The 22286-nt window shown below is 58.3% G+C and overlaps 1 protein-coding gene across 5 annotated transcripts; it reads right to left on the bottom strand.

The window, feature by feature from the left end:
* Positions 1-653: 653 nt before the first annotated feature.
* On the bottom strand, positions 654-22059 carry STARD3 (StAR related lipid transfer domain containing 3). Of its 5 annotated transcripts, XM_025859178.2 has the most exons (15): positions 21931-22059; positions 10050-10322; positions 6855-6932; positions 6387-6464; positions 6215-6268; positions 5704-5821; positions 5399-5497; positions 5138-5190; positions 4690-4782; positions 3954-4016; positions 3689-3784; positions 3263-3342; positions 3064-3168; positions 1882-1975; positions 654-1430 (listed from the first exon to the last, which is right to left on the bottom strand). In XM_025859178.2, the coding sequence occupies exons 2-15, from the start codon at positions 10269-10271 to the stop codon at positions 1326-1328; spliced, it is 1338 nt and encodes a 445-aa protein (XP_025714963.1). In that variant the 5' UTR covers positions 10272-10322; positions 21931-22059; the 3' UTR covers positions 654-1325. The 5 variants fall into 5 exon arrangements, with proteins under 5 accessions (XP_025714963.1, XP_073739970.1, XP_025714964.1 ...); XM_073883869.1 differs by lacking the exon at positions 3263-3342; XM_025859179.2 differs by lacking the exon at positions 5399-5497.
* Between the last annotated feature and the right edge of the window lie 227 nt (positions 22060-22286).

Here is a 22286-nt window from a genome sequence, read left to right as displayed (position 1 = left end):
AGTCTCATTTCAACAAAGTAGGAAATGGAGGCCCAGAGAGGTACACCTGCCCAGGGTCACACACCTAAGCCAGGACCAAGATAGGACCCGCCCCCCTCCCCTGCTTGGCTCAATGCAAGCTGCCCCCTCGGAAGCCTGCAGGCAGGGAGGGAGGGAGGAGGGCAGGGATGGCGGTGGCCCCTGCAGTGCTCCGGCCCTTGCCCGCGATCTGACTCTGTGCTGCCCCTGGTGAGAGTGTCGGGGCAGAGGGGACAGCTGAGTGGAGCCAGAGAGACAGAGATCCCAGAGGTGCCTCAGTGGCCCAGAAGCCCAGGCCCCACCCCCAGGCCGGCTGTGGGACCCCAAGGACAGTCAAGGCCTGCCTCGGATGCTACCGGGCCTCTCCTACCTCCCCTCAGTTCCTGGGCAGGAGACCTTCCACTGACCTTCCCTCACAGGAGGCCTGGCTGGGGGGTGGGGCATTTTTCTCTGACCAATCATCTGTCCAGCTGGCCCAGGCAGGAAAGTAGGGGGCTCCCGGAACCAGGTCCCCACTTGCTCTGACCTCCCGCCGGCTCTGGAAGGTGTGAGAGGGTGTGGGACGTGTCTGGCTCCTTCCCCACCTCCACAGTGCTGCCCTCCTCTTCCCTCCAGAGGCTAGGCAGGGGGGGCTGCTTTTTCTTTCTTTCTTTCTGAGTTCGTTTTTAATAACTGGCTCAAATTACAAAGGTCCCCAAGGAACTGTGGGGGAAGGAGAGAAACTGGGGGCGGCAGGGGTTCACTGCCAGCACCCACCACCCCCACTTGCCACCCACTCCCCAACAAGTACATGTGGAAAAAGGTCCCAGACCCTTTAAATAATCCTAAAAAACCATGATGAGAGAGCAGGCAGACAAAGGGGCTCCTGCACCTTAACACCGGTGACCAGTGACCAGGCCGCCCTGACCTCCGTCCTGCTCAGGGCCCTGGCGCTCTCGCACAGAGGCTGCCGCTCCCATTCCAGATTCTGCCCCCGGCTAGGCAGGGCGCCATGCATCATCTCGTCCTCCAGGAGGCAGGGCCAGTCACTGTGTAAACATCGGCAGGGTAGACCCCACTCGCCTCGGTGGCAAAGCCCCGAAGTCCAGGTGCCCAACCTCCCAACCTGCTCACGGCTCCCGGGCACAGCGAAGCATGCTGGAGGGTGGCAGCTTGAGGCCAAGGGGCTGCCACAGGAGGAAACTTCTTCCTCCCCACTGCTTGAGGCCAGGTCCTCTGTGGGTGGTGGGAAGCCCCACTGGCCCCCTCTCTGGCTCTGAAGGCTGTGGTGACAGGACCCTGGCCTGCAGGGTGGCGAGGGGGCACGGTTACGCCCGGGCCCCCAGCTCTCCGATGCGCTGCCGCAAGTGAAAGGCAAATTCGAACATGGTGGCCGCGAGGCTCTGATGGATGAGGTACCGGGGCAGGCGGCCCTGCGGGAAGGTGGGAGGAAGTTTCGGGATGGCCTGCCCTCAGCAGGGGCTCCCCCCTCCACAACAGGCACCAGCGGGGGTGGAGGGTGCCCTGGGTGAGAGCAGCAGGTGCAGGTGCAGCTCTGGAATGCAGCCTAAGCCACCCTCTCCCCCTCACCCCTGGCAGAAAGAACACGCTGTGCCGGCTCTTGGCACCAGCCACAGAAACAGACCTAGGAGGGGCTGGCTTGGCAGTCAGCCACCGCTCCGTAGGGCCTCGAAACTCGGAGGTAAGGGGACATACAGGCCCTCCAGCAACTCAGGAGACCGTCTTGACCCGGCCCCCAATTTGAGCATGAGAGAGGAGGCGGAGTAGGTGAGGTCCTGAGCATGACAGGAGGCCCCACCCCAAGGCGCCCCAGCAGGGTCTCCTCTACTGTACCGAGCCGGCCTTGCAGCTCCGCACCCCCACCTTGAGATCTGTATTCAGGATCCAGATGAAGGTGCAGACTCGGGGGTTACTGGCTGACTTGAGCACGATGAAGCCCCCAGGACCATTCTCTCCCCTACGAGAAAAGCACCATTGGGGGGGCACCTTGGAGCCAGGCAAGGCCTCCGACCTGACCCCACACCCCATTCTTGGCCCATCCTGGACTGGGGTGAAAGAGGGAAGGGAGCTACTGGTCTAGCAACTGCCCCTCAGCCTGAGCACGGCCCAGAGCAGGTGTCCCAGAGGCCACAGGATACAGCCCTCCACGTACCCTGTGAGGCTCAGCTCCCCCTTCTGCAGCCTTCTCAGGACCCCCCACCCCCTCCCCCCATCCCCAGTGGCAGCCGTCATCCTCTCTGTTCAGGGATTCTCAGTCAGCTCTGGCTGGGAGGGGTGGGCTGTGCACGCTTTTCTCACCCCGGCCCGACTCGGGGAGCGGTGTGGTGCTGGCGGGGCTCCAGGAGGGGGCGCCTTCCCAGGAGGCGGGCAGGGCACATCCCATCCCCCAGTCGGTTCCCCCACAGCCCCACTGAGTGCTCTCAGCCCACTCTACAGACAAGGAAGCTGGCGCCCAGAAAGAGGCCAGCTCGTCGTCCAGGGGTCTGGTGTGTCAAATCTCACACTCAACACCCAGTGCTCTCTGGAACCCCAGGAAGGATGGGGAGAGCGGAGAATCGGGGAGGAGGCCGCCCGCAGCACTGGGTTCTAGGCTGAGGCAGCAGAACTGGAGGATGCCCCGGGACAGGTGCCTCTTCCTTCGTGGGGACCTCTGAGCAGTCTGGGAAAAGGCAAGGCAGCGGGACCAACTCTACTCAGGCAGGGAGGTAAAGCTCCAGGACACAGAGCCTTCTGCTCAGGTCGCCTGGACCAGCGCCACCTCGTGGCTCCCAGCCCCCCTCCATGGCCTCGTCCCTGTCCTCAGGCTATCCCTGGAGCCACCCTCCAGCCTGGGCATTGGGCTCCAGCCCTCAATCCCCCAGTCTCCAGGACTTAGAGCAGATTAGCAGGACTAGGGGCTGGGAGGGGCAGAGCCCAGCAGGACAGGGGACAGGAAGGCAGCCTCCGCAGGAGAAAGCGCCCCGCGGTCCATGCTGTGCCCTACTCTGCCCTCACAGCCACCAGGGGACAGGCCAGCCGGGTGACTCCAGGCAAAGCAAGGCTCACCTGACGTATTTGTGTGTAGGGGGCTTGGCGCAGTGGGTGGTGGCGATGCCTGAGGACAGGTATCGGTCTCTGCGCCGCTCGATGCGCCGCACGTTCACGAAGTCCCTGGGGGCGGGAGGGTTAGACCAGGAGCAGGGAGCCAAGCCCACGATCCAAGGGCAGGAAGCCTGCCTGAGAGGAGGGGCTTGGTGGTGCTCACCTGGGGGAGACCACCCCGCCCGCGGCCCCCGAAGAGACATCGTAGGAGATGAGGGTGTTGTCCTCTACTCGCTGCAGGATCTAAAGGCCAGCAGAGGTGTGAGGTACAGCCCAGCCCAGGAACACCCCAGGGAAAGGGTCCCAGCACCTCAGGGAACGCCCAGACCAGCCTCCTCTCTGTCCAGGTCCCTTTACTAAGAGCCCCTCCCAGGCCCAGGGCTGGGCTCTGTCTGTGTGCTCCCTCTCCATCCTCCCGACCCTCTCCAGAAGGCGCCATTACCATCAGCCCCACTGTACAGACAGGGAAGCTGAGGCACGGAGCAGTTCTATGACATGGTAGTGCTGGGGGATGACTGCACCTGACCCGCCATGTTGCTCTGCCCCTGCCCTGAGAGATGGCCAGGCTGGGCGCCCCGGACTGGCTCACCTGGCAGGCGGTCACGGTCTTATTCCACAGCACCATCCTCTCCGGCTGCAGGATTACCTCCTGGTACACCAGCTCGGCAGGGCAGGGCAGGAAGGTCTGGGGCAGGGCGGGCAGAGGGCTGGGTGGGGCCAGACATGCTTGGGCACAGCAGCCCTTCCCTCTTGGTGGGGAGAAACCTGCCAGAAGGCCCCTCAGCTCCTAGCTGAAACCTCAGACAGAGCAGGAGGCTCCAGGACCCTCCAGGACACCTGCTTCCCTCACTCACCTTCAGGATGAATGTCTTGCCGTGAAAGGGAACCTCGATGGTGTACACAGTGTCCCCATATTCCTGTGGCAGAGACAGAAGGGTGACAGGAAGGTGGGCGGAGGGCAGGGGGAGGGCACGCGGGGTGGGCTGGTGGGGAAGGAATGGGCGCCCTGAGAGGGCAGCTTCGTAATAGCTCAGGGTAGAAAACTCCAGGACTTCAGTGATATTCAGGCAGCCATTAAAAAACAGTGGTTCTGACAAACGTTCAGCAATGAGGAGAGAAAGGCTTTTGATATCCAGTTAAAGGACAGAAGCACAGCTGTAGCCATGACCATGAAGACCTGTGTCTCCAGGCCGGCCAGGGCCGCCCGAGGGGCTGGCCACCCAGAGGGACGGTGACGTGTCCCCCATTCTCCAAGCTCACTGCCATCTCTTTGGATAATGTTGTTTTGCTCATGAAACAATACACTGGACACAGGGCCGAAGCCTGGCTTCCCCTTTGAAGACGGAGCTGAACGAGCAGAGCAGAGGGAGCCAAGGGTGGACACGGGGCAGTGCAGCAGGGGGAAGGCACCGTGGAAACATCCAATCCGGCCCCACCTCCTGCCAAGCGGCGACCCCGGGGCGCAGCCCCCTCTCCTGGCACAGGAATATGGTTCCGACCTGGGCCATCCTTGGGCTTCTCGGGCCTCAGAAGAGAAGGCAAAAACTCTCAACACACATGGGCAGGTCAAGTGGGAGAGAGCTTTCTTACATTGTTCTTCTCAAACTTCCAGTTCTCCTCCTGGGCCAAGATCTGGTCCACCACCGCCATGGCCTCCTTCCCCTGGTGGATGTACTCCCGTTCCTGGCCCGGGAGGAGAGGCAGAACAGGATCAGCCTGGGGCCCGCCTGCCCCCTTGTTCGTGGCCAGGTCTTTCTCCAGATAACTCCATACACATGGAGTCCTGGTTGGTCTCTCAGGCCCTGTGGGGGCCCCAGGTGCTCTGGCCGCAGCCACCCCCCTTAGGCCCCAGTATGAGGCGGCCCAGCGGGCCTGACTGACGGTGGGACAGACACTCAGGTGCATGCTGACTGGCATTCGGGCCACCTGAGGTCCACCCTCTTTGGGGAGGCCCCTGCCCACCCTGGCTAAGCCCAGCACTGGCACCTTCTCCAGGGTGCCCACTCCAAAGGTCAGGTGGGGGCAGGCAGCCAAATACCTGGGCAGAGAAGCTTTTCTTCCCAACGTCTTCATCGGATTCATTGTCAGACCCTGCGGAAAACAAGTACAGATGAGAACAGGAAGGTATGGGGACAGACTGTGGGGAGGTAGCGGGGTACAAGACCACGGGGGCACAGAGAGGGAGAGAGGTGCTCACTTTCCCCAGGGAGCTGAAAGAAGGAACAGAACAAACAAACCCAGCCAACCCACTTCTCATAAAGACCCTTGCTAAAGCAGTTTCCCACCCACCGACCCTCACCTGCAAAGGATTCTGGGGGTGAATAGAATTGGCCCTCGGACAGAGCGCCAGAGAAGAGCAGAGGTCCACGGGCAACAGCAGCCTGGGCAGCAAGATACCCTGGGGGAGCAGACACGGGCAGCCATTGTCCCAGAACAAGGGCAGTCACGCCTTAGCAGCCTAGGGTCCCCCCACTCCAAGCTCACCCTTAGGTTCTGGGAGGCTGTTCAGAGTTGGCAAGATAGCTCAGAACTGGCTCTCCTACCCGAAACTCTCCTCTCTCGGGGCTGCGATGACCCTCCCTGCACCCCTTCCCCAGGACTCACATCGCTCCTCCTCGGCCTCCTGCGGTAGGACTTTGAAGTCAAGGAACCAGGTCTCCAACCAGGCAAGGACAAAGGAGACGATAGGGAGCAGGTAGCCAAACGCCCCTTTGCTGAGCAGCTGTGGAAGAAGGGGGCTGAGCTCCACAGCAGGGGGTAACCCCAAACGCAGAGTCCCCTCTAGGGGCTACTAGCTCTGGCACACACCCCACTCCTGGGACCAGCTTCTTGGGGACCCTCTGTGGCACATGCATCTGAGATGGATGAATGAATTCAGCAGCAGGATAAACTGAGGTTAGGCTGGCAGAAGAATTTTTTGTTCTTGGGGTTGCAGAGGGACAGGGGGAGGAAGCCAGTGAAGATGATTCCTCAGAAATATCGAGGATAGGACTCCCCCTCACCCCAAGCTGACACAGGGACAGACGCCCCAAGTCAGAGAAAGGGTCCCTTCTTAGGAGAAGCCCATTCCTCCGGCAAGAGGCCCACCAGGCCAGCCTGACCCTGAGCCACTGACCTCGGAGAGGATGACCTTGACGATGAGGAATGCACTGGACACCAGCGTGGTGACCTGCCCAGGGGAGGGAAGGAGGGAGAGAGGGAAAACGGGCTGGGGAGTGAGTCCTCCTATACACCGTCCCTCACACCAGCCCCGCCAGGGCCCTCGAGCTGCCAGAAGGGCTTCTTACCGCAATCACCCACCAGTGCCGGAGCCGCAGCACGGCGTAGCCCAGGAGCAGTCCCGAGAAGCGGAAGAAGGCCAAGACCTGGCGGGGGCGGGGGCGGTGCAGGGGACACACAAGCCATCACAGGCAAGCCAATGCCCCCTGCTCCAGCTGAAGGCTGACCTCCCACTCCGGTCCTGCTCCCCCCAGCTTCCCTCTACATGGGTGTGATGCCTCAGGAGGGAGTGGCCGAGTCAGTGTTTCTTAGTGGATGATTTAGATGTGATGTTCTTGGGCAGGGGTCTATTCTTCCCTCTCACACTTGAGGCTCTCTGAAGGGAGGGCCTTGATTAGGAACTTTCCGAATACTGAGGTCCCCCTGAGGATGGGAGTCAAGTCTCCCCGACCAGACTAGAATGTGTCTTGCAGAAAGAAGAGGTCACGTCCCTGCACCATCTCTGCCCCCGGGACCCCTTCCCTAAGGCCACTCACAAAGATGTCAAAGAAGGAAGTTTTAAAGTTGTAGTGGATGATCTCCTGCTCCAGGTTCTTCTGGATGCCTGTGTTGGTCTGGAAGAGGGAGATATGAGCAGCTCTGTAGGCAGAACCGAGTCCCCAGCGGTGCCCTCACCTCTGGGAACAGGGAGGAGGCAGGGGGAGTGTGGAACCCGGAGATGATAAGCCACTGCCCAAGGAAGGCCCCAAAGCACCACAGGAGCCCAGCCAAGGCCTAAGACCCCAGCACTAGTATCGTTCCTCCAAGCACCCAGGCAACCCCGATGGGCAAGGCCTGGCTCCAGCACTGACACTTGTGGGCACACTGCCCAGGGAGGGGGAGGCTTGGAGGGCCTTGGGGCTGTGCTGGAGAGGCAACAGGCCCCATGCAGGCAGGCAGGGTTGCCAACTGGGTGCTGGGAGCCGGCCCTTCACAAAATCTCATCTCCCTCTCTCCATGACGGCGCTCCATCTTCCCAGCCAACCACCCATCTGGGGTGATAGGGACCGGGGGTGGGCAGCGGTGTCAGACGGAGCCCCAGGTGGTAAATCAATTGATTAGGTTTGTGCTTAATGGGCAAAATCCATCATGCTGCTAGAGGGAACGGCTAGCAACAGAGACAGAGTGAGCAGAGTCGTCCTCACCCCCGTCCCTGCCCCAGCTCCCCATACATTTCCAATGGGACTCCTGACACCTTGGCTGGGGAGGGAGAGGATCTGGGCAGATACTGAGAGCCAGACTGCAGCCAGGCTTCTCAGGGGGAGTGCGGTGGCAGGCCTCGGCTTCTGCCAGTTCCCCGGAGAAGGGAGGACCCAAGAGGACTCTGGGGAATGGAGCCCAGGAGGCTGAAAAGTGAAGATCCTTCACAACCACCTAGATGGGAGCTTCTAATCCCTGGCAGGTGATCCAAACTGAGGTGTGGGGTGGTGCTGATTAAGATACAGATGTTTAGACCACTGGGTCCGAATCTCGGCGTGAGCTGAGCAGCTGGAATTTTTATAAAGCTCCCAGGTGATTCCGGTGCTTAGAGCAGAAGCCAGCAGTCTGGGCACCCCCCTCGTTGACATGTGAAAGCCCCTGCACATCCCCACCGTGTGCTCTGACCTCAAGAGTGCCCTGGGTCCCGTGCAGTCTCACACGCCCCCCCCCCCCCCCCCCACCCCAGCTTGGTCCCCTTCTTACTTCCCTTGCCCCCCTCTCTTGGGCTCCGCGGTCCCTCTGATCCCTAACAGCTGCGGCCCCTCAGAGGGCTCCCCCTGCCTGGGCACGTGCAGGCACCGATGGCGACAGCGTCCCGACTCAAGGGAGCCAAGTCCCAGCCGCTGCCAGCCTCTGGCCGCAAGACCCTGCGTGGCTCCTGTCACCCTGCTGGGGCCCTTGTAGCCACCGGGCGACACCCAGCCTGTTCACGAACTAGAAACATATACGCTCCAAGCTATGAAAATAAAACCACAAAGCCGAAAATTAATCACATTTTAATTGAGTATCTGCCAAGTGAAACATGATGGCTAACTCAACTAATGGCTAAGTCTAGCATCCTGAACTTTTCACCACATCTGAGAACAATTTGGAGATCAGACTTTTCCCCACTTGCAAGAATTCCCACGTATGCACGAGGACTCCTGAGCTATTAGAGCTAGTACATCCGGATAATTTCAAAAGTAAAATTATCAAAATTTTTTCAGCTGTCTGCTGGCAAGAAAATATATATTGAATGAGAGCTGTGGGTGACTTTTAGGGCTTGCTTTGATGCTGGATGGGACCTTCACAAGGAAGAATGCTTCACGGGGTGCCTGGGGGATGCAGTTGGCAGAATATCTGACTCTTGGTTTTGGCTCGGGTCTTGATCTCCGGGTGGTGGGATGAAGCCCCTCATTGGGCTTTGCACTTAACGTGGAGTCTGCTTGAGATTCTCTCTGCTCCTCCCCCCACTCCCCAGGTCTCAGGCTCTGTCTCTGTGTGTGTGTGTCTCTCTCTCTCTCGCAAAAAAATAAATAAATCTTAAAACAAAAAAAATGTTGTTAAAAAGGAATAATGCTTAAGACATCAGAAGCTCTTCAAACAGCCCTGGACCTTGTGGGGCCGCAGCTTTCTCACTGATAAGATGGTCCCTAAGGTCCCCCATGGCTCAACCTTGTTGAAGGTGCCAGTTCGTCTCTGTGCACAAAGGACAGTCACCCCCAGAGTCCTCCAGCCGAACACGCCCAGAATCAAACTTGTCCTCTTCACCGTTAAACCAGCCCCTCCCCCCAACTTCTCACTTCTATCAACAAAGTCATCGTTTTCCTGTCACCCGAGCTTGAGGCCAGGAGGAAGGGCACCTGCTACCCTGAACTCTGACCCAGTCTGCAGAAGGAAAACAAGGGAAGGCTCAGGCAAGCCGAGTCCCTCGCTGACATCCCCCAGTGAATACAGAGGAGCAGCTGGGACCAACGGAGCCTGGGATGCTCTGTTCTCTCGGCTCCTGCCTCTGTGGTGGGGTCCTGCTCCGGCCTGTCAGTGCCTGGAGATCAGGTGCCACCACCAGCTGGCCAAGCGCTGCCCAGCGGGGAGGAGGGTGCGGACGCAGCATGGGGAGGCGGCTCCACCTCCAGGCTGCGAAGCGGCATCTCACCAAGCCTGCAGAGGCAAAACTTGGGGGCACTGGAGTTGTGTCCACAATGGGGAGGGAGAACTAGGCACCACCAGGAACTGGGAGTTTTTACTGGTTTGCCCCGCAGATACCCTCTGCGTTTAGCACAATGCCCGGACTACAGCAGGGGTTCCAAAACTGCTAACAGAGTGAATGAATGAATGAATGGAGTCAGAGCAACCACAGGCCAGAAAGAAGACAAAAAGGTTCAACAGTACGACCCCCATCCCCTGGGCTCTCTCCCGCTTCCTCAGGAGTGCCCACTAGAGGGCAGTCTGGCGCAGCGGTCAGGAGTGGGAACGCTGCAGCCTGAGGGCCTGGGTTCAAACTCTGCCCTTCTTCACCTACTGGCTGAAGGACCTTAGACAAATGATTCCAGCCCTCTGAGCTCCCTTTTCTTCGGAAGATGAGAACGGCTGCTCCTATCTTCCCATTCTTCATTTTACCGGGAAATTCACCCGGCCACAGAGACCACCCTCCCGTGTGGCAGCTGGAGTAAGGCCCAGGTGGCCGCCCCCACCTCTGCCCCGGCCCCGGCCCCAGCCTTGGGCCCACTCACGTTCAGCTCAATGATCCACAGCAGGGAGATGAAGAGCAGGTCGAAGGTGACAAAGAGACAGAAGGTGCGGCGGACATCAGAGATGGCGCGGCGCTTCTCTGGAGCAGGGGGGAGGAAGTGCGAGGAGAGGCCCTGGCTGTGGGGCAACGATGAGCTGAGGGAGGCCACGGCTGGCAGGCTGCGCTCCAAGTCGCGGGCCAGCTCCGCAGACAGTTTGTTCATCCTGGTGGGCCCCCACCACACGGCGGGGAAGGCGAGGCCTCAGCTGCAAGGCTGCAGGGAGGCAGGGTGGCTGGGTCAGGTCACGCATGTTGAGGGCATGGAGGTCCCGTTAACCTGCTTCCCCCAACCCGCCGGGGACACTGTCTGCTCCCAAATACATCTGCCCCCTCTCACATCCCAACCCCAGGGCAGCCCAAGGCCCTCTAAGCTCAAATTCTCTCCAGCAGCCCCACTCCTGGGCTGGAGGGGTTTGAGCATCCCTCTCTCTCATTCCTCCTCACTGCGCCACCCCCACCCCCCCACCCCCCCACCCCCCGCAAAGCCCAGCGACCCCACGGTTCACCCTTGGAGGGCTGTGGGCTCCTCCCCGCTGCTTGAGGGCACAGCCTGCTCCTGCCAAGCCCAACCCCGTGGTTCAGCCACTGGTCCTGTCAACAGCCTCTCGGGCTGCCCACCCCCCCAGGAGAAGAGGGCCCCAAGCTCTGTTCTTTGTTTGCCAAGCACAAAGCCACATTCCCTCCCAGCAGCCAGCCCTACCCTCCCACCCCCTGATCCATGGCAACTGGGAGGGACTTCCTAGAGCAGCGTCTCTGAGTGCTCTGCACTGGGACAGTGGGTATGGAGGGAGGACATCCTGGTCCCTTCTCCCTAGCTCCCCCCCCCCCCGCCCAATGTCGGGCCCAACTACCATCCGCTCCCCTGGTGTTACAACAGCCGAGGGGGTGAGTCTCCAGGCTGCGTCTCGCACAGAGAAAGGTTTTCCAAACACTGATCACAGCCCTCCGTTCCAGAGCCTCCAGTCCAGGCCCTGCGGGGTGGCCCCCCCAGCTCTTCCCAAGCTCCGGGCCCCAAGGCTCCTCTGAGAAGGCAGGCTCGGCTCACCACCACCACCACCCCGGTCTTCTTTTATTTTAGGTCCCTCCGTGAGGCAGCCAGGTCCTGCCTCGGGGCCTTGCACCTAGCTCTCTCCTCCCCAGTCCTTCCAACAAGCAGCTCAGAAGTCCCCCTTCCTTCTCCTCAGAGCACCCCCCCTACCCCCCCCCCCCCCCCCCCCCGGCCCCCCCCCCTCCCCCCCCCCCCCCCGCCAGGCACAGCAGTCTTGCTTTAGCTCCATGACGGGGACCCGGAGCTTATGACAATCTGCCAGGGTCTTATTCCTTGTTCTGCCAATTCTCCCGGTGCAGGGCTTTCCCTGGCTTGATCACTGCTGTCTCCAGCACCTAGCATAGGGCCCGGCACCCAGGAGGTGCTGAGAATTGCCTGGTGAGTAAACAGGTGCTCCAGAGGGTCTCCTGGTCCTTAGCTCCACGCTACGCAGCCGAGACATGGGGCAAACCCTGACAGAGAAGAGCCAGCCACTGCCTGAGGCTAGCCCCAAGCTCCACTGGCCACAGAACCCCGTGCCCACGGCTGTGCTTCATGCCCACTCAGGGCAGGATGGGGCCTTCTATTTTACAGATGAGGCAGCCAAGACGGAAGGGGGAACGGGGTGAACCACCCCTTGCCTCTGCGACCATGGGGCCAAAACTCTTATGAATGCTAGAGGCAGGGGCCCCCAAGGACTCCCTCCCTGCCACATAGCCCCCAGACCCCAGGTCTCTGCTCCACCAATGTGCTGGCGAAGAGCCTGCAGAGGCCCCGTCCCCCAGGCGGGGGAAGAAAAGGCTCAGTCCAGAGCCAGAAGGGACACTGTGGTGGTGCCCGCGCCTCTGGGGCTCCGTCGGAGTCTCCCTGAATCTTCTCTCATGCCCGCACCAGGAGGCAGGTTTGGGGGCCGGTGAGAGGGGAACCCTGGATGTTGGTCTCCAATCCTGGGAAGGCAAGACCTAACCAGTATCCCCCCCCCCACCCTGATTTGCTATCCCCTCATACCTTTGTTATGTCTGCTACCTTCTGGGGCCCCTCAATCTGTCAGGTCCCAAACAAGCTCCCCATTTGTGACTGGCAGGGGATTCTGAGCAAGCCAGCGTGCCCATCCCTCTGCCTCAGTGCAAGCCCCAATGGACAGGAGCGGACTGTTCTCAGCAGAGGCATCTGCACAAGGCCACCTCCCAATAGCACACTCTTGGGGTTGCCATGCCCAGCTCATCTGGAGGGCACTGAAGGAAAGCCGGGCCCAGCTCTGGAAGGAGGCAGTCAGAGAGGGGATGTGACAGGCCGCCGGCAACAGGACCCACCCCACATCCATCAGCTGGACCCGGTGCCAGACCGAACACGCAGCGCATCTCTCACTGTGACAGGGCCCCAGCTCCAGGGAGGGTGACATTTCCTTGTCGCTAATAGCCCTCTTGTCTGCTGCCAGGCCTGTCTCCATTTCTCTTCCTCCTTCCCGTCTCTCACAAACCACCTTTCTATCTTTGTGTCTCTGTGTCCTGCTCCTGTGCCCATCTTTATGGGTCTTCCTCTCCAAGTCTCTCCCGTCTGTGAGTCTGTCTCCACTGCCCTCAGCTCAGCCTCACCCTGCCTTCCGCCCGCGCGCGCGCGCGCGTGTGTGTGTGTGTGTGTGTGTGTGTGTGTCTTAGCCTCCCTATCCGCTTCTCTCCCTCTTCTCGTTCTCACTGCAGGGTGCTGTGGCTTCCCTCCTCCTGGGCTGCTCCCAAGTCTGTCTGGCGTTGCCCCTGGCTCCGTCCCTCCCTCCCTGGGGACAGGACTCGGGTGGCAGCAGCCTGATGTGAGATGCCGCGGGAGCAGCAACAGCCCCAACACTCGCACATGCAGACATCCTTGGTGAAGCGAGAGACGCAGATGGGGGCTGAGAGCAAAGGTGCTGGGGGAGCCTGGGAGAGCTGCAGACAGGCGTGTGGGAGCCAGGCACGGGGCCTCGGAAGCAGGGCTGGGAGCAGCTGGCCACGAGGCAGAGAGAGGGGGGTTCCAGATCACCCTCCACCATGAAAGCTGCTCAGAATCCAAAGAAGCAAGAGCTTGCAGAGTAGAAGGAGCCCCAGTCAGGAATGGAAACCTGTGCCCCAGTCGTGCGGCAGCCACTAACCCCGAGTAACTGGGCAGGTCCTCATCAAGCCCCTGTTTATTTATCTGGGGGAAAAAGTCAGTGCTTTTTCAAACCCCCTTCTTCAAGCAAGAGAAACTTCGAAAGAGAAGAGAAGAGAACCTTACTTAGAATCTTGAATAGAAGATAAAAACAGGACTGCTATGGGTCCTGCCGCAGAAGGTGGCCACAGAGAGCCCCCCTGGGCAGCCATTCCTCAAACCCCAGGGTCACCCCAGGGGCACTTCCTTGGGTCGTTTGAAAATTGCCCACTCAGATGACTTCCAAAGGTCTCTAAACTCCATGAGACCACCTGCCGGTCTAGGAGGTAGAAATCATCTCAGCCCGGAACTGCTCTGAGCGGTCCCCAAAGCGCTTGGTCTCTGGTCCCCTGGCCCTGGGGGCGGAAGGTGGCAGCTGGCCTCCACCCCACCGTGCCCCCCATCCTGCTGAGGGGGAGGCAGGAATGAGTGTTGTGGGCTGGAGACAGCAGGGCTGCCACCCGGGCCCCTGGGAGCAGCACCCCCTGCCCCACCCAAGCCCCTCCCCAGGCGCTGGGAGCAGAACAGAACGTGTTGGGTGAAGGAGTCCGCCTGGGGTCGGCTGCAGACTTGATACTCACTCGACCTGTGTTTTAGGAGAAGCTGAGCTGCTCAGGCTTGGGGAAGGGGGTGAGGAAAATGCCAAGTTTTATCATCCCAGATTGCAAGAGAAACAGAGGTGAGGAGGAGGGGCCAATCTACCCTGGATTACTCCAGTTGTTTCAGCTCCTGGGGCAAAGGGGGAGGCAGGCATGGGCCCCCAGGGCCTGCCAGGCCTTCTCTTACCCCAGGAAATGCCACTATTGGCCAGACAGCAAGAGGAGCTTTCGGGTTGGGTCCCAGACTCAGGGCAGGTAACTGCAGGCAGCTGACATTGTGGAGAGAGCTGGACTCTGAGGTCAGGGTTCAAATCTCAGTCTGCCTTTATGAGCTGTGCAATCTGGAGCAAACATAACCATTCTGAGACTCAGTTTCCTCAGAAGCATTAAAGGCAACATTAATATACTTAATGCCTTGGAACCATGCCCTTAAAAATGCTTAAAATGGGGGGCGCCTGAGTGGCTCAGTCAGTTAAGCATCTGCCTTCAGCTCAGGTCATGATCCCAGGGTCCTGGGATCGAGTCCTGCATCGGGCTCCCTGCTCCTTGGGAACCTGCTTCTCCCTCTGCCTGCCACTCCCAGTACCCCCGCCCCCCAGCTTGTGCTCTCTCTCACTCACTCACTCTCTCAAATAAATAAATAAAATCTTTAAAAAAAAAAAAAAAAAGAAGAAAGAAAGAAAAGAATAAATGGGCCAAATCATTCCAGCTCCAGGCACAGGTGAATTCCCAGGCTGGGGGCGGTGGCAGGAAGCGGAGGCTGTCCTGGCTCCCTGCACAGGCTCTCAGGGGCAATGCCAGGACTGACCTCCAATGCTGCCGCTCCCCACTGGAGCCCGGCCCCGCTGCAGCCACCCCCCGTTCCCCATTTCTGCAGCTCTTAGGGGACAGGGGCACAGATGGGGTCCTTGCCAGCACTCAACCACAGCCCAGACCAAAAGCTCCAGCCACCTCTGCGGCTCAACACCCCAAACACCTGCAGTTCCCAGCTGGCACTCCCTGGCCAAGGCAAGTCTACAATTTCGCCTTGCCACGTACTCACTGTACCAGCCTCAGAGGCTCTACCAGGACACTGGGGATACCTGTTTTGACCGCTATCTGGGGCATCAAAGGAAACAGTGATGGATGTGAAGTGCCTAGAACAGTGCCTGGCACTGCAGAGTAAAGGCTCAGTAGACATTAGCCCCTGCTACCGCGGTCATCTCTGAGGCTTCCTGCCCTTTCCCATGCCCCAATCTCCAACATAGAGCCAGTCAAACTGTCCCAGGTCCAGCTAGAGCTTCCTCTGCAAAGCTATGCTCTGTGATCTCAGGGTAGGGGGACCAAGTCTCATCTATATCCAGAAATGACCCACATTTCTGGGCAGTGTGGCTTCTCCAAACCTTCTCTTGAGGCCAACAGGACAGTGGACACAGGCTCTCAACATCGCCCTCACTCTGTATTCCTCAGGAAATGTGAGCACTAGCCTCACACTGGCCATGGAGGCTTCCCAGTGGGGTCCCTATTTCCGCACAAATCAGGAGGAATCAGTAAAGCTGAGAAAGAACTAGACTCCAAACCCAGAGAGGTTTCAAACCCTGCATATTCCCACTTTACTATCGCTGAACCCCTCTATGCCTCAGTTTTCTCCTCTGTAAAGTGGGGATAACAACAGCACCTGTTTCCTATAGGTGTTATAAGGGTTAAACGGCTTATTAAATGCAATGGCCTATAACAGTCCCTGACACAGAGTGATCACTGCATAAAGATCAGCTAGGATGACATCCCTGTCTCTACTTTAGAGGAAGACACAGTCTTGAGCTCTGACTGCCTCAGTCAGATGGCTTCAGGCCAGGAACGGGGCTGTTCTGGGTCAGGTGAGTAGAGAATCCACAGACGGGCAGGAGGCCAAGGCTCTGGGTGTGGAAGATGGTGGCCTTTGCCTGTGTCCTGCCACTGGTCAGCCTGGGAGGGAGCTGGTTCAGGGAGGGCAGGAGAGCAGATCAAACAGGACTATATAGGCGCCTGGGTGGCTCAGTCGGTTAAGCGTCTGCCTTCAGCTCAGGTCGTGATCCCAGTGTCCTGGGATCGAGCCCCACGTCGGGCTCCCTGCTCAGCGAAGAGTCTGCTTCTCCCTCACAGTCTGCCTGTCACCAGCCCCCCCCCCCCGGCTTGTACTCTCTCTGTCAAATGAATAAAATCTTTAACAACAAAAACAAAAACCCCACAGGACCACAGGCCATCCTGAAGAGCCAGCACAGAAGAAACAAATGTGGCCTAGCAGTGACCTGCATTGGCACCCTGCAGACACCCCTCCTTTACTCCTCGCACCCCCACCAGGAGCTGTGGAGATGAGGGTGGGGTAGAGGAGACAAGGTTGGAGAGGCCTGCCCACAGTTCCCCAGGCAGGCTGGGGCAGAGCTGACCCCAGGGCCTCTGCTGACCAGGGAGCCCCTATGACCACCCAGCGAGAGCCTGTGCAGAGCCCGGCACCCTTCCCTCCACATCCAAACCATCAGCAAATCTTACTGGCTCTTCCTTCAAAATCCAGCCAGTGTATCTGCATAGTGCCCACCACTACTACCGAAACCCTGTCCAAACCATCACCTCTCACCAGCTACAGCTTCCTGACCACCTCCTGTCTGCATCCCAAGTCTGTTCTCAACACAGCAGCCAAAGGGATCCTGGTAAAAGTCAGACCACACCTCCCCAATGCTGCAAACCTCCAATGGCTTCCAGCTCACCCTGAGTAAAGGCCAAAGTTTCCATCCTGGCCTACAAGCCCGCTCTTCCCCAGCCTCTTCCCCTGGAACCCTCTGCTCCAGCTACACTGGTCCTTCTCTGTTCCTTGGACATATCAAGCATGCTCCACACTCCCACCTCAGGACCCTTGTACCTGCTGTCCTGTCTGTCTGAAGGTCTTCCCCAGGTCTCTGCAATGCTCCCACCATTCTGGTCTCTGTAAATGTCCCTTTGGAGAAGCCTTCCCTGAACTCCGTGTTTAGCCCCCACCCTTCATCCCCTTCCCTGCTTTATCCTTCTTCACAGAGCTTACCACCCCAGACATATTGTATGTTCACGGGTCTGCGTTTGCTGCCTGTCTTCTCCTTCCGGAATGCAAACTTCACAAGAGCAGGAACTCCCCCTGCTTTGCTCCATGCTGTGTGCCCAGCACCCAGAGCGGCACCAGGCTCTCAGAAGATACTCAGGAAAAGCGTCGAACAACTATTTATACCCTTCCCTACCGCAGCCTGAGCGCAGGTGCCTGCGTACACAGCCCTGTCCAGCCCTGAAGGAGCAGCCCCTCCCTGAGGCAGACTGTCTCACCCGGAGCTAGACTCCTCCCTCTGCTCGTGTCTTGCCTCAAGTAGAGTCCAGGCACCCTCCCCACCAGCAGTCCAGGGGAACTGGTTTCCTGGGCAATCTCGGGCATGGTGGCTGCTCCCCTCCCTTTTCCTAGGCACCAACTTGCAGGGAGAAGACTGGACGTAAGCTAAGTTCCTTGGATAGCGAAGGTCAAGAAGAAAGAAGGACACGCTCCCTGGGAGAGACCCCAGCACTCCTCTCCTGGTTATGGGGCTGATCCTCCTCTCCTTCCCGACACTCTCCTGACCACTGGCTGCTCCCAGGACACACCATGGCTGGCTGGCAGTCTCCCTTCTGAGCCTCTACTTCCCTCCACTTGTGCATTCTGGAATGACCTCCTCCCCCTGGGAGAGAACTCCAATTCCTCGGAGACCAGTTCAAATGCCACGTCCTGGGCAAAGCTCTGCCTCACCCTCCAGGCTCCCCCAATCTCAGCTCTCAGGACTCTGGCCCAGCATTACCCTAGACTTGAGGCTCCAAGTCATCTTTCCTTGAGCCCTTTAGGCCTGGGTCACAGTGCCTGGCCATGGTACATGTCCAGAAGTTAACTGGTCTTTGGGTCTGTAATGTCCACCCTGGAATGGGGGAAAGGGCATGAGTTTGGGGACTGGGCATCAGACCTGGAGTCAAAAGCCGAAGGCCATTCGTTACTAGGCTGTGAGCCCTTGACTAAATCACTGAGTCTCTCTGAACCTCAGTCTCCTTATCTATAAAATGGGGATTGTACAGTGACGACTTCACGGAGCTACTGAAAGGATTAGGAATCACACACACAAAGTGTCTGTGCTTAATTAACAGCAGCTATTACTACTATTAGGGGCTACGGAAATGGTGTTAGAGGCAGGGCCTGGGCCAGCCATGTGTAGCACGGCACTCTGCCCAAACAGGGTCCCCTATGTACTGCCGGATGCAAAGATGGGCCCTGGCCTCAGAGAGCTGACCCAGGATGGCAAATAGTAGGCTCTCCTGTACTTCCGGGCTCAGTGGCCCATGCCATCAGCCCTGGCACAGCTGGCTTATTGGCCCCTACCGTGTCCCACGGACAGAGAGTTTGGGAAGTTCCCTAGAGAAGGAGGACTTTAAGGAGAGGAGGACACAAACCAGGCTCCGTTTCTCCTCTCCTTCTGGAGAAGTGCAAAGGGGAAGAGTCAAGCCAAAACAGAAAGTACATTCATCACTGTGCACTGCCCCCTCCAACCCGGACATTCTGACAGTACAGTTTCCTGAAAAACCCCACCAGACTAAGGTTTACTCAGCACCCCTCCCCCCTCCACATGCCAGGCCCTGTTAAATGTCTGGGACACCCCAGCTCTGTGATGACAAGACCCCCGGCCTACTCAGGGGCTGGTGAGTCAGGCCCCACCCACCCTCAGTGCTACTGGATAAAACTCGGGAGCTAAGGAGGTCAAGTTCTCAAGGTCAGCCTGGAAAGGGCCATCTTCTGGGAGAGATCTCAGTCCCGTCAGCCCACACGAGGGAAGGCTCCACAGGTAGAAGAGAGTTCAGCACAGACTCCTGTCAGCACCAGCTGTAACCAGACAGAAGCCAGGCTCAGCCCCAGTCAGAAAAAGTTCACAAGGACACACAACTGGTCAGATGGAATGCTCTGCTTGTCCCTTGTCTTACAGATGTGGCAGCCGCCCCGTGGGTGGGGGGGAGGGGAGGGCTGGGGTACCGAGGCAGTTTCTCAGAGACAGCTGTGGACCTGGAGTCAAGAGACAGTTCTTGAACTTCCTGCTAAGTGACACTGACCTTACTTCCCTTCAGTCCCAGCTTCTTTGTCTGTAAAATGGAGCCAACAATCTCTACCACTCAAGGGAACAAGTAAGAGCTGACAAATGTACAGACTTTTTGGTCTCACCCACCCTCCTCCCCAGCCTAGGTGTGCGTGAGCTCCATTTAATGCTGAGCCTGTGCTAGTCCCTGGGGCTATTCGGGGGCTCCAGGTCTGGTGAGGGAGGCTAACACATAAAACATGGTGCCTCACTGTAATCAGCACTTTCAGGGAGGAACAAACAATGGACCGTGGGCTCTCAGAGAAGGGAGCATCTGACCCAGGCTGCAGTGGGTGAGGTTGGGAAAGCCACAAAGAGGAGGAGCTATCTGACCCAGGCCTTGAAGCATCCACATGTATCAACCATAGGCAAGGAAGACGAGCATTCCAGGCAGGCAAAACAGCATGAGCAAAGGCCCAGATTCTGGTCTAAAGCACAGGCCCAGCCCACAAGCTTGCAGGCTGACCACCCCAGGGGCCCTGCCCCCAAACACCAGGCACCAGCCCTTCAGACAAGCCCCCCCCCCCCGCTGCCCCGGGCATGGTCCCCACAGGCTCCTAAACCAAGGGGATACTTCCTCATGGCCAAGTGAGGAAAGGAATCCCCAACCTCAGCAGAGGAGACTGCCTCTGCCCTCCTGCCCACCTCAGCCCTCCCCCTGCAAGAGCTCTGTTCAGAGGACCCAGCTGCCCATTTTCTGAGTCCACCTCAGTCTCTACCTCTCTCTGGTAAGTTCATCCTCCTGCCCTAAGGTCCCTAACTAATTGTCAGCTCCTCTGGGAAGCCAGTCTTGGCCCTTCTTTCCCATGGGTTCCCAGAGCTCTGTGTATATTTCTATAGAGTTCATGCTTGTCATGTAACATTCATTCATTTCCAGAGTCATTTCCTGAGCAGACTAACATCAGGTCTGAGTCTTTTTCATTCTTGAATCCTCACTCAATAAATCCAGATCCTGATCCCCATGCCCTCCACCCCAGCATTTTATTTATTGACAAAAAGCCAGGCTCTGGGGCTCTGGGACAGAATGAGAAGTCAGCCACATCAGCAGTCCTCAAGCAATTTATGAAATTAAAAATTACAACCACTGCTCTACAACATTCTTATATAAGCAATAACAGCTAACATTTATTTACTGAGCATTCATGTGCTCACTGATTTAAACCCTACACATACATTATTTCATTTAATCCTTACAGTAACTCTATGAGGTAGACACATGGCTACCTCCAATTTTTACAAATGAGAAAACTGAGGCACTTTCTTCATCAAGGTCATAAAACAGTATCAGAACCCATAAAGTCTGATTCAGGCATCTGTATTATCAACCACTGTTCTAGTATGGACAGGGTGTTGCAGGGACACAGGGGGCAGTATTAAGTCTTGGACAGGGGGGATGGGAGGAAGTCAACCCAGAAGTCGTATTCCCTGAGCTGAGCACTGAGAAGATCAAGTAGAAGGCAGCCTGGCAGATAAGAGGAGAAGGGGCTTCCCAGGCAGAGGGGCTGGTGTGCAAAGGCATGGAGACACAAAATTGCAAGGCGTGGGCAAGTGCATCGTGTGATGCCATGTTATTGGACTTCAGGGTGCACTTAGGAGACTGGCAGGAAAGAGGTCAGAACCCAGACAGTGCTGTAAATTGTACTAGGGATTCAGCCGTTTTCCACAAGCAATGGGAAGCCAACAAAGGGTTTTAAGCAAGGAAGTAACACTATGAGACTTGTTTTAAAAGGATCACAAGAGGGGCATCTGGCTGGCTCTGTTGGGAGTCTAAAAAAAAAAAAGAGAGAGAGAGAGAGAGATCATAAGAGTTAGTTTGGAGACTGGGCTGCAGGCAGCCATGATCAGAAGTTGCTGGGAAGCCACTGCAGTTATCCTGGTGAGAAACACATCAAGGTGGTACCAGAAGATATGGAGGCCCAGGACCAGGTGTGCAGTATGTTCAGGAAGTTAGCTGGATCGGGTCACCCCACAGATGTGGGAATTGAGGGAGAAGAGGAAGCATAAGATAATTTCCCGGTCTAGCGCTGGGATGCGATGGCAGAGGAAGAAGAATGCGTTTGCAGGGCGGGGGGGGGGGGGGAGGGGGGGGGGGGAAGACCAGTGCAAGAGAGCTGCAGCTGAAAGGGAGCTGTCCACTGGTAGCTGGACCGCCAAGTCTGGGGCTCCAGGGAGGGGCTGCGCTGAAAAAAGAGGTCGATGTGGGCGCCTTTCGGGTATCTAGGTGGTGTAAAGCTGAAGCCACGAGAGTGGATGAGACCATCAAAATTCAGTGTATAGAGCGGGGGCTGGGCAGGACACGAGAATAGGAAACGGTACTTCCACTGTCAGAACAGGAGGAAGAAAATAAGGAGATGCAGACGCCGAGGACGCCAAGGGGGAGGGGCGTGCCAATTATATCAATTAGGAACGAGTGTCACTGGTGTTATGCACCTCTATGAACTCAAGAAAGATTCTTTAAAGGGCCCTTTTGATGTCGATTAGGGAAGTCATTCACTGCCGTTTTCAAAGGAAGTTGGGGGAGACCGGATGACAGTGAGACGCAGACCTACCGGAACGTGATGTTTTCCTCCTCTTTCAGAGACCCTGACCCCTGCCCATATCCAACTTCCGTCCCCCACTACCCAGATTTCGTGCCTCGCCTCTCCCCTCAGAGTGAGGCTCTGGACAGCGAGCCGGGACGCCCTCCCCGGGCGCTCTCGGGTGGGCGGGACCGCGGAAGGTCAGCGCCGGAGCCCCCCGAACCCCGCGCGGGGCAGAGCGAGGCCGAGCGGAGAAAGGGAGCGGAACCTGGGAGGCGGGGGGTGCGGGAAGGGTCGGACGGAACCAACAGCGGACACCGGGCAGGGAGGCGGAATCCGCTGACAAGACACAGCCCTCGTACCACCCGGCCCCAGTGACCTCTCCCAGACCCACCTGCTCCATGTCAGCCACCACCCAGGCTCTTCCTGCCCCAGCCGCAGTCCGCCTCGGCTGCCCCGGGAGCGCCTCCGAGCGGAACAGGATCTCCCGGCGGCGCCACTTCCGCCGCTGAGCCCGCCCTCGAGTGCGAACTGGGATGTGCGTGGAGTGCAGCCCCGCCCCATTCGCCTCAGTCTCCGCCCCCCAGCCCTTGGGCCCCACCCCAGGGCCGGAAGCGGGGACTGCTTGAGGTTCTTACTAATGGTGGAGGAAATGGGAAAGAAGCCCAGGGGCATCATCATCGTTGGGCCACGGAGGCCTGGCACTGTGGGGAAAAAAGGGGAACTTCCTGAGGGGAGGCCTTTGGGGCT

The sequence above is a fragment of the Callorhinus ursinus genome, unplaced genomic scaffold, assembly GCF_003265705.2.
Source record: "Callorhinus ursinus isolate GAN/ISIS: 27379988/994484 unplaced genomic scaffold, GSC_fseal_2.0 scaffold52, whole genome shotgun sequence".
In the NCBI taxonomy this organism is placed as follows: Eukaryota; Metazoa; Chordata; class Mammalia; order Carnivora; family Otariidae; genus Callorhinus; species Callorhinus ursinus.
The sequence above is the reverse complement of the archived record's forward strand: the minus strand, read 5'-3'. Positions and strand labels throughout refer to the sequence as shown.

Bases quoted from the DNA above. Each gene is read 5' to 3' on its own strand.
- STARD3 (XM_025859178.2), bottom strand. From the start codon at position 10,271: ATGAACAAACTGTCTGCGGAGCTGGCCCGCGACTTGGAGCGCAGCCTG. The intron at 5,498-5,703 runs GTGAGTCCTGGG...CTGCTCCCCCAG, and splicing joins GGAGGCCGAGGAGGAGCGAT to GGTATCTTGCTGCCCAGGCT. The intron at 5,191-5,398 runs GTGAGGGTCGGT...TGTTTTCCGCAG, and splicing joins ACCCCCAGAATCCTTTGCAG to GGTCTGACAATGAATCCGAT.